General features: G+C 43.5%; 1 protein-coding gene across 1 annotated transcript in view; it reads right to left on the bottom strand.

The window, feature by feature from the left end:
* Nucleotides 1-260: 260 nt before the first annotated feature.
* PIGQ (phosphatidylinositol glycan anchor biosynthesis class Q) overlaps nt 261-12,010 on the bottom strand; it is a 49,868-nt gene continuing 38,118 nt past the window's right edge. The window contains exon 11 of the mRNA XM_072982397.2: nt 261-503. Within this exon, the coding sequence (XP_072838498.2) occupies nt 453-503 (51 nt within the window). The 3' untranslated portion in view covers nt 261-452. The remainder of the gene's footprint in view (nt 504-12,010) is intronic.

The following is a 12,010-nucleotide window of genomic DNA, read 5'->3' as shown; positions in this document are numbered from 1 at the left end:
GCTAATGTAATGGGAGGGGATTAGAGTGGCCAGTTATATATTACCAAAAATGGAAGGCATGGTCAGTCAAAAGGAGGATAAAAGAGGGCACTGTTACCATAAATTAGCATATGCTAATTAGAAACTATTGTTATAATTTAAATAGGATTACAGAGCATGTAATTTAGGTGGAGAAGATGGTATATTGGACTTATTTTCAAAGAGGTACCTGTGTCAGTCTGTTTCAGCAACAATATTAAAAATCATCAAAAGGACTGCGCTACCTTTAAGACAAATGCATTTATTTCCACGTAAACCTTTGTGGATTGCAATTCACTTTTTCAAATACAGATTATTTATATCCCGCCAAATCTGCTTCCCAGATGCTCACTATGGACGGGTAACTTCAAAGTCCCTTATCACTCTCCTTCATGGCTCTTTGTCTTTAAATAAGACGTCAGATGGATGGATCTTCAAAAGGAGGATCGTTGCCTGGCAGCCTCTCCCTCGGAGGACTCTTCTTCCTAAAATGAAAACATGTGGACACCCTAGAGAGGTCCTTTGTTACACATTGCATGGACACTGCTCTGACAAACATCAGAGGCATGATTATCTCAAACCTTTGGGTTGCAAGATTATTTTGGTAACCCTTTGATAACAGTCACTTGAGACAGTGAGAGACCATTTCTGTCTCAGAGGTCTTCCAGAAAGAGCATTTGTTTTCCTTAATCCGTGGTTCCCAACCTTGGGTAACCTAGATGTTCTTACAGTCCAAGAACATCTGGGTTAACCAAGGCTCGGAACCACTGTCCTTAATGTATTTGGTTCCTTCTAAACTTATTGATGTTGTTCCTGCTTGTCTTGGTTAGTACAGAGACATCGTCCATGACTTTCAACATCTTTCCTTCCTCTCCTGAAAGTATGGTTTACTTTTAGTACTGTATTGCTTTGTTCCAGCGTGTGAAGTTTAGTGCTATGGTGCTTCCTATTTGAAACTGATGTCTGGTGGGAGCCTCCTGGTCAGAAACATCCAATTAATACTCAAATAAACAAAGCCCCTGAAGAAAATCTCCAGTATAGGGGTGCATGAGGAAGAGCTATGGATTTGGCTCCCTGATTTATGGTGCCAGTGTGGCTGCATTGCCGAGGAATTGTCTTGGGACCCGTTCTCCACTGGGCTTAGGACTTATTTGTGGTTAGTATTTATTATAGAGTTTTTACAATCTTGAATGCTGCCTCTAATAGGTGTGGCTGGGAGGGTCTTTTCTGGGTATGGGCAACTGTCAATCTATTCAGCACTGACCAATGATTCCTTTCTGCCTCTGAATTCAAAGAGAGACCCTCCTCTCTGTAGAGTGATCTTTTCCCTCTCTTTAGTCTCCTCGGGGAAGTTTGTTTGCAGTGGATCTGTTCACAATGGATGTGGCTTTCTCGTATGGATCCCTTAACATGCCCACATGGGAGTGGCAGATGTTGAAACAACAATGCACGGTAATAAGTAATAAGACCAAAAGAGGAGAAAGGGGGGTGGGGAGACATAAGGCTAGTGTGGAAAAGATACCATGTAGTGGGATCTGCCAGAGAAGGCAATTAGCATACGGTTGAAAACGACGTGATAATAATGACCAGCATCTGTTTTTCCTCACTGGTGCTTTAATTGTGGAGTCTCCAAAAAAAGCTTCTAAGGGACAAGCCAAATGTTTTGCAGAGCATATTTTAAAAGACTGATACAGTGGATAATAATTTATATAGCATCCCAAACTGCGCATTACATCAGATCTGTTCCTGATTTTAAAAAAACAACAACAGAGAGCAGCACTCTCTAATTCATCTATATTCAGGGGAAGGAAGCATTGATGTGTTTAAGAGGCTTAATCTTAGGTAAGCAGAGTTTCTTCCTCTTTAGAGAATAAACAAGTGTTCACCTCTTGTGTTTACTTGGGGTGGAAGTTAAAGTACAATAAAGATGCATTGGTGTCTCTATGTTTCAAGTGTGTGGGGACTGATCTGCAGTCTGAATTTCCTCCTCCCTTTTGATACAGCTCTGTTTTAATCCAAATGTTCTTTTTCCTTGGGGGGAATTTTTATTCCTTGGATTAGCTTGATGGGCAGTTTTCAGGCTGCTGAGCCCCTTTTGTCTTGGAGATCTTTGTCCCTAAATTGGACTCAGATCAGACAGCCCTTCAAAGAGATGACACCATCAAACAGAAGACGGCCATCTGTGGAGAAAGGAGACACGGCCACCCTGTTACTATTGCTCCAGAAACAACTCCAGAAAGACATGACCAAGGTTGTGTCTTCATCATATGGAAACTGTTTCACACGGTTGCAGGATCAGCAGCGTGTTGGCTGGAGTGAGCGAGATATGGTCGCCGTTTGAAATGCATCTGTATTGCACTGTTTTCCTCTTACTGCAAGAGGAAACACTTTAGGCACCGTCTTCCATACTAATGCCCGTGAATGCATCAGACGCCATAACATTTCTCAATTGCCCATTAATGGGAATGCTCCTCGCCTCTGTGCAAACTCAAGCTTTAAGGGCCTTCCCGTCTCACGCTCCCATCCAGGAGCCAAAGCGATGAGTAAAAACTTCCCCAAACGGCATACTGATGACAGAGACCCTGGGTGGGGGAAGCAGGCTGCGCAGCCCCCTTTGTCTTCCTGGCAAAGGAAGCATGGCTTTCACCCAGCCTGGCTTGGGAGTTTTAATTAGCAGTTTGTACAGCTATAAAAGGATTAGCCCAAAAGCATTGTCTACCGTGCCGATTTGTCATTGATAGGGGCTGAGCAGTGGCCAGGCTTTCTCTCTCCAGACACGGCCTTCGCTGCAGCTACAGAGGTGTTGCCTGGAAGAACTGGAAATGCATCTCTCTCCCTCCCAATGAGCGGGGATGGACCTACATTTTGGGGGCCCACAATCTTTTCAATAGATTCACCTCCTTTCTCTTTCTTCACCTGAAGCCATTTCTTAATTTCTTCTTCTTTTTAAGTTAAGCAGATCTGGACACATGGGAGCCCATTTAAGGGCCTCTATGAAGATCGTTCAGCATTTTTTCAAAAAACTCCACCACTACTTGTTTTATTAATATATGTTACTTATTGTTTGTTTGTTTTAAACAGAATCCGGTGGGTGGGGGTGGGGACTCGTTTGTGAATGTCACAACAAGCTTTGCCTTCTGCTCCCAGTAAATAGCATATAATCCTAATGAGAAATCCTTACCAATCCACCACAAATCACCCTCCAATCTACCAGTAGCATCTGGTCACCTCTGCCCTGTATCTATAATTTTTCTCTTTTTTTGCTACTGAAGATCCCCAGATTCCTTCTTTCATACCCGTCCTGTCCTCATTTTTCACCGGCTGCCAATTTATTCAGCTCCAGCTGCTGTAAAGTTGCATGCTGTTTATTTTTAATGCAATTCTCTATACACCTCCAACATACACACATTCTCTCTCTCTCTCTCTTTCTCCTGGTTTCATTTCACTGAATAATTAAACTTAGGTGGGCTGTAGTCTCCTAAGAAAAAAAGTTGGCTATGTACAGTAGCCACAGAACCTTTTTTGTGAGCATGGGTGCCGGCGTCACAAATTCATTCTCATTGTCGCTATCATCATCAGTCAAAATGCAATATACCGTAAATACAATTAAAACAAGGAGTTCAATAAAGTTCAATGGCAAAAATTTTAAAACCTTCTAGCAGATAAGCAAGCAAGCAAAATAATCTTATTGCGTGGCACACAGGCCATTGCATCATACATCAGATAAAACAATATAATATACTCCATTAAAATATAGTACAATAAGATATTAAAAGCCATTTAGAATCGGGTTGATTTCTATTACAGCACAAAATTTTGACATCTAAGGAGAGGACAAAGACAGATGGAAAACATTAACCAATGGCAGCAGCAAGCACCTATCGCAGGGGGAATAAGCCCAAAGATGTAGTTACTTAAGTATTTATTTAATTGGTAGAGGCGGGGATACAGATTTCATTGTTATCAATGTAGAGATAAAGTGTGCCATTCGGAAAGTGACAAATTTGTCTCTGTCGGAAAGTAGAATCTTGAGTTTTTCTTGTTCAGAATTACTAGAGTGTTTTTGTAAAATAGGGTTGAGTCTTTCACGATAGGTGTCTAATAGCGGACGATAGAGCACTACATGTGCCAAATTCTCCACTGATTTTTTATCACAAGAGCAAACTCTCTCGTGATACTGAATTTGTTAAAACAGTAAAAACCAAACTAAACGGGCCCATGTTTGGTTCAATATTTCACTTGTGACAAAACTGACTTGTACCCTGCTGTAACTGGTGCTTGGGTGGGAAAGTGTCCCATAAGTTTTGTCATGTCTCTCTTGAGGTCCCCGATTCTCCCCACAGGACCCTTCTGCTTCCCGTCTGCGTCTGAATGTTGCTAAGGCAAAAAAAGCAAGAGCTATCGAAACGAAACAAAATGAAAAGGTGGCCTCTCTGGAAAGCAGTGAAATGCCAGGCGAGGTGGCTGCGCTGAACGAGTGTGTACAGGAAGGGATAATTTTAGATGCTAAATAGAGCATTGTGGAAGTGAATTATTAATAGCACAGCCGAGAAGTGACCTGGCAGCTCATGAAATACTCATAACTCAGCTCACTTTTTAAAATCACTCCTGGCTTTCTGAAATGCAATCTTTGCTTTTTGCTCCTTGTTGAGTATATCGTACGAACCAACCACAGTAAATTCATTTCTGTGCATGTTGTCCATTGAACCTTGTTGCTGAGTTAGGCTCTCTCTGACCAGGCGGGGTTCACCATCCCCCTTGAATGACTGAGGTTCTACACAACTCCCAGGTGGGTCTCTAAGCCCAAACCTGAAGCAATATTTATTTTTATTCCCGGTGAAGAGAGGGGCGAAGGAAGTCTTGAGAGGAAAGGCTGGCAAGAGTTCTGTTTGGTTGTTTTTTTATAAGAACCCCACCACCACCACCACACACACAAACATTTTCCCATAAATCTGGAAGAAATAACTCTAGGTTAACAAACTTTCAGCCTAGGAGAGCGTAAAACATCACAGATCTACTTTTAGAGAAATGCAATTTTGAGCAGCAAGCTCGTAAGTCTGAAGCATAGGACTTCTACTCAGGCTGAAGCTGATCCGCACGCTCAAGCTTGTATAGTAATTGAACATACTTGTTTATGAGAGGATTCAAAGTGGCAAACGGACTGTCAAAAAGTAAATTTGATCTTCATGGATTTCGAAGATTCTGGGGGACATCGCACATACAAGCTTTTGCTAGAAGCACTAATTGCATCCAAGTCTTTGACAGCATCAGCTCAAGAGCAGCCTTGGTCATCCCACTCTATACCCCCTAGTATTTTTCCAGATCTCCCAGGCAAATCAAATTTAATTTTTATTAGGCTTGCCTTCAGCCCAAACACATGAGCCCAGGCGTTTTAATGAAACAATAAAAAGCAAATGTTTTAATGAAACATAAAAACATAACCTAACAACTGTGGTTTTAAATCAGGTATGCATGGAGAGAATATCTTTTGAACACAGTTGGGGAGGTCACACAATTCTATTTATTATTTTATTTTAGCTCGCTGTTAAGTAAACAGAGAGCTAAAATAAATGACCCTCTGGTGGCCGTTTATTTTAACTGTCTTCCTAAGAGAACAAACCAAGTCCGGGAGGAAAAAAACACATTTTGGAATTCATTGTGTGAACGTGAAACAGCACCATTCTTAACACAGGTCAAACCCAGGTCTTCTAGCTGTGTGACCAGGCCCTGATTTGACGTCTCTGTATTCAGCCATATTTGTTGTGATGAGGGATTTATTTTATTTTATTTTAATACCCCCCAATTAGAGAATTCACACCACTCTGGGCAGTTTACAAGCACGAAAAACCCCACAGCTGCGTTCCCATAAAAACAAGTGCCTCATTTTAAGCAAATACTTTGTAGGCAGCTACTGTATAGCACAGTCCTCTTCTTACCAACGGCAGCAATAGCTGTTAAATAGCAATAGTACTACAGATGGGTCAGATTTATTATTATTTTTAATGTGTGTGGGAACTTCAGGTCGATTCACTTTGACTTGTGCATCATATAGACAACAGAAAATAATGTAAATCTGACTGCTCCGATTCTGGAAAATTTATTGTCGCATTTGCCAAAGTAGTCGCCCCCACAATTGGAAGCTGATGTTTGGAAATAAGATTTTGCAGCCTGCCTGTGAGAATTTCCTGCAACTGCATGGTAAGCTCATCTTGGAAGCCAATGGTTTCGTGTGGCTGAGCAACACCATCCGTCTTACTCAATCATGGTCTGTTCAAATCCTTATTTGTAACAATGGCCTCGGTTCCTGTTGAGACTTCTTGGAACTGATGGGTCGGCAACGCTCAGAACTTCTCCCGTCTGCACCTCTTTGCTTTGGCCTCCTTGAAGTTTCCTTGTCAAGCAGAAGCAGCTCCCAAGAGGAGGAAGAAGAAGTCGAACACATGGCAAGGACTGCCCGAAGCAGCCATGATTAATTTTTCATACACATATTTTTTTTTTAAAAAAAATTCATTTGCTACTGCTAGGAGGAGAGGAAGAAAAGAAAACGGAACCAGAGAAGATCTGGGTGGAAGTCAGAACTGGAAAAGCGGACAAGTTGCCCTGAGGAAAATGCTGTATTTAAGACTAGGATTCCTCCCTAGATTCTAGGCCAAAGAAGGGCGGGGGAGTTGGGATTCGTTAAGGTGCTCCTCTGGCAGCTATTCTCCAAGGCCCAGAATTATTTTCTTTTGACTCACATTCAGCATTGAACAGCCTGAGTTGGGAGGAAAACTGTTAAGCGTGTTATTTTCTTATGCATAGCGTGCAATGTGAAAAAAGAGGACACCAATTTGCATAAAATGTGCATGTGTTGATTCATATGTAGTGATGCATGCTATGAAACAATGACTGTAATTTAAATAGAATACGCATCACCATAGGGACCCAGTGGCCTGTGTGCCTCCAGCTTAGCTTCCAAGGTGCTAGGTATGGACAGGCAACTTCAAAGCCCCTGATGATCTTTTCTTAAGCTTCTTTTGCTCTGAGCTAGACTGGAATGGACCTAAACATTCAAAGAAGAGCATGTAGAATGCATGGCTACAAGAGATGAGCATGGATTGTCAGTTCGGTGGTTTGGTTGGAAGCTTGTTCCACAGAATAGGGGCCACCACCTATGCATCTTGTTCTGGGTTTCAGTGGTGTGGTATAGCAAGAATGCTTCAGTTTTCTTTCTTATTTTAAAAAGTAATGTTCTGTTTTAGAAATACAGTGGTGCCCCGCATGACGATGATAATCCATTCCATAGAAATCGCTGTTTAGCGAAATCATCGTCATGCGAAAACCGTTTCCCCATTGGAATGCATTGAAACCCGTATAATGCGTTCCAATGGGGAAAATACATCGTCGTTCTGCGAAGATCACCCATAGGGAAGCCATTTTGCGAGCACCAATCAGCTGTTAAAATGGCTGTCCTGTGAAGCATCGGTCCCGACAACACCCATTTACCGAAGCGCCGATCAGTGTAAAAATCATCTTGCGAGAAACGGTTTGCGAAGCAGGGACCCAAACATCGTCCAGCGAAAATCGCCCATTGGAATGACTGTTTTGCGAATTGTTATAGCAATTGCAAAACCTCATCAGCATGCAGATTCGCCATTTTACGAGGTCATCGTCTAGCGAGGTATCACTGTACAAGACAACGGGGGGGGGGGGACAACAGCCAATACAGTATCAGCTGGAATCAATACGCCCAGCCTGCTTTGCATTATTCATTGCAGGTTCTGTATACATTTCAGAAGAGTTGTCCCTTGACATACATCATCTGCTTTCTTTACTCTTTTGGATGTCCAGTTCCTTAGTTCTTTCTTCCTGTTCTGAAAGGCAGAGCAGCTGGTCTCTACCAATAGTTCCCAAAGCCAGCCACGATTGATGTTAAACACTCAAGGGAGACCCTTGATCCCAATAATCCAAAGGTCACTGGATAGCTATGGGAGCTTCCCATCTTTGGGAACAAGGCAGGCGGTGCCCAGCTAAGGAGTTTTCTACTTCTTGTATTTCCTCTCCTATTGGAGGTTGCACATCATCACGGCTGCTTTAACTTTGGAGGCAGTCAGTCTACACAAAGCTGTTGTATAGCACCCAAGCCTGTCTCCCAGGTTCTTCTGATTGCTTTGTCTCCTTTCTGTACTTCTTTTTCCATCGATTCTACAATTAGAAGCCACAATCTATACCTTTAGATTCTCTCTTTTACGACGGGTATTTGCATATTAAATTCAACCATTGTATCACTGCATGTGGTGCATTTTGCATGGCATCAGGATGAACTGAACCCGAGGATGTAATACAGTACAAGGGAATAGCTCATTCTTATCTCAAGGCTCAAATATGAAGAGATTCAGCCCTGGGAAAGGTCTGGGCTGCATGTGGCCAGAGGGAAAGAGAGAAGTCATGGTAATGGGACTCCCAGATGATATCTCCTCTTCGGTTCCTTTCGCAAAGCCTCGAAAGAGGAAGAGACGTCAAAGGTCAGCAGATGGCCCTCTCTCCATTAACCAGATGACATAAATTTTCCTCACTTCTGAAGCTCTGATCATGAGTATCAGAGGGTGCTTTTTCTCACCGGCTTTTCCATTCTGAGAAGTGTTTTCTTCTTTTGCCGAGAGGAAACAAATGTCCTGAAAGAACCTAAGAAGAACTGTGCTGGATCAGATCTAGTGCCGGATCCTGTGCACAGAGTCCGCCAACCAGTTGCCAATAGGAGACTTGGCAGTGACACATGAATATCGCAGCACACTCTGCTCCATGTTCCCCAGCAACTGGTGTTTAAGGACATACTGGCCAGAATCCAATTGTGTATTTGTGCCAGCGTGAGTACTGTGTCAGAGCTCAAATCAGAGAATAGCTGCTAATTAGAAAGCACCAGATTGAGTTCCTAGTCACGTCCTGGGTCATGTAACTGGTGTCATGACTAGGAATTCAGTCAGGGACTTGTTAATTAGCAGGTATTCTCTGCTCCAAGTTATGCTACTCCACTTACACAAGCATCAATTTTCAATGGGATTTTGGCCACTGCCTCTCATACAGCGGATCACCTTCTTTCTCTGTAGTGGAAGTAATCCAGTGGTGTTTCTGGAGTGGATCAACTGACAGGATGATTTCTTTTCCCAGGGGGTGCCCAAATGGGTCCACAGTCCTCACCTTTTTTAGGGAGATCCCTTCTGTAAACCCACCCACCCCCCATACTGGGGTGGTGGTGGTGATATATTTGGCAGTAGTTGCTACCCATAAACTCCACAATTTTATTTAACTGTCTTTAAAGCCGCCCCAACTTGCACTCAGCATAACATTGTGTGGCAGCAAATTTTCTGAAAAAAAGTGCACTTTTTCTGAGGGTGCCTCACTCTTGACCAGTGTGGTCAGTGCTGAAGGACTATACAGTACTTTTAAAGAAGTAACATGTGCCCCTCCCCATTTGAGTGTATATTTGTTAACGCAAGGCTGGCACTCCATCATGTGTGAGAGGCTTCCCATCTCAAGTAGGGAAACAGAGAGTCTGTCAGTCTCACCTTCTCCCAACCTAGAACTTCTGAAAACGTCTGGGTCTTTCCATGAATATGAAGGAATTTGTGAATGTTGGTCAAAATTCTTCAGAATGAACTCAAATAGACTCCTCCACCGTGTGCACCAGCCAAATTGGTAGGTTCATCTGTTTCCCCCTAAGGAGGACACTCGGTTGTGTACTTGCCTGTCATATAGGTCAGTGGTCCCCAACCTTGGGCCTCCAGATGTTCTTGGACTACAACTCCCAGAAGCCTTCACTGCCACTTCTGCTGGCCAGGATTTCTGGGAGTTGAAGTCCAAGAACATCTGGAGGCCCAAGGTTGGAGACCATTTATATAGGTGGTAAGGATGAGGAGCCTTTAAAAGAAAGGGAGGGAGGGAGGGTGACAACTCTAATTCAGGATTAATTTGGATGTGGTTAAATTCACATGGATTCAAGGCACAGTGTTTAAACAGAAGGCACCAACACTCTCTAGTTTGTAGAGTGAATCTGTTAGCTTCAGTTTCCCCCAAATATAGGCTATTTTTAAGAGCTCAAATTCTTTCTATCTCAATTCTGAAGACATTTGCAAATGTGGACAAATGGCTGATTTAAATGATTATATCACAGATGACAGCAAAAAGTTTACCCATCTGAGGGTAGAAATGGATGGCGACTGTATCAGTGGAAATAATCTGAAGTAAGAGCCGGCCCACTTGGAAGTAAGTGCCTAAGGATGCTAAGAGCACATGCAAATGCTGCTCTAGATAATCAGGCCCCAAACAAAATAAAAAATAAAGATGACAAAAACACCTTAATCAGCAGTGTTCCTTCATTTAAATAACAAAGGACACTCGTTTGATGACCAAGATGTCCTCATTTTGGACAAAGAAGATAGGTGGTTTGAGAGAGGGGTCAGGGAGGCCATACATGAGCATATAGAACATCCCTCATTCAACAGGGGTGGAGGCCTTAGAGACAACCTGAGTCCTATTTATCATGCTACCCCTTAATCCCTCCCCAGAAGGATCAGAACCACACAACAGAAAGACCACTGTTAACTATTGTTAACGTAAGGATGGGTGGAGAAAGACTGCAGAAGTGGGATTACCCCTCACCCCCTGTCCTTTGTCCATCTGACGAGCCTATTCATTTCAACCAAATAAGAAAGAAGTCCAGTTGCCATGACTCAACTTCCAGATAACCTCACCGGGATGACTGAGAATCTTCTCAGATACAGATAAGAGAACGCTTTCAGACCGGCTGGGGAAGGCGGGGCACCCCTGAAGCTCATGGGCATGTGTGAACAATTGAATGCGAATGAGTGTGTGTGCACATACAAACGGTGGTGCGGCAATTATGCACACTCGCTCACTCGTGCGCATGCACAAATGATGGCACGGTGCTCACACGGGTGCGCGCAGTATGCGCAAATCAGCTGTGCAGGGGTGAGTGCGTGCACGGGGGGGGGAAGTCTGTCTCTACGGCCCGGTTTGGCTCAAGCCACGGACCAGCACCGGGCCGCGGACCGGTGGTTGGGGACCTCTGCTGTAGGACTTGGATAGCCAATGGTGGCTCTACAGATGCTTTTTGTCCGATTGCAACTCTTATTATCCATCACTATTGGCTAAGTTCACTCGAGCTAATGGGAGTAATAGTCCGACATCTGGGCATAGGTGAGCTACCTCTCTTCTTGGGACCTGCTGCAATAGACTATTTGTCCGCTCTACGTTGATGGCAAACTGTGTAAATTGTGTGCTTTGTGTTTCCTGGTACAGAGGAATCTCCCTTCAGCTAAGGGGGCTTAACCTAGTATCCTTGAAATCCTTTCCCAGCACACATGGCACACATATAAAAGACAAAGTGGCTTATCATTGCAGCAGCAGCAGCCACAGAAATTTGGGAGGAGCTGATTATGAAGCTGAAAGCAGCACCACTGTATTGGTACTGAGCTCCATATTAAAATTATTTATTGCAGGACAAATGCTGTTCTTTGGAGGGCTTGTTTTTCAATTCCTGTAGTTAAAACTACAGAGTCGGAAGGTAGCACAGCAAGGGCCCTTGAGATCATCTAGACTAGTGGTTCCTAATCATGGGTAACCCAGGAATTATTGGACTGCAGTTCCCAGAAGCCTTCACCACCAAAATGCTGTCAGGGGTGTCTAAGAGGTGCAGTCCAAGAACACCTGGGTTACCCAAGGTGGGGAATCAGCAATCTAGACCCTAAGATCTACCAGTAGATCCCAATCTTCTGCATGGCATTGCCTATCCTGTCTGGCAGGGGATCACCAGGGTTTCAAGCAGGAAGACTTTCTCTGGAGATTGCAGGAACTGAAATGGAGTCCTTTTGCATGCAAAGTCAGCCACAGAGACTGGTGAAACATCAGGAAGAACAACCTTCAGAACACAGCCAAAGAGCCTGAAAAACCCACAACAACCATAAGCTATGAGTCTTCCTCTCCACTGCCGGCA

Source organism: Pogona vitticeps, chromosome 13 (genome assembly GCF_051106095.1).
Source record: "Pogona vitticeps strain Pit_001003342236 chromosome 13, PviZW2.1, whole genome shotgun sequence".
Lineage (NCBI taxonomy): Eukaryota > Metazoa > Chordata > Lepidosauria > Squamata > Agamidae > Pogona > Pogona vitticeps.
This window is presented reverse-complemented; position numbering and strand designations above follow the sequence as displayed.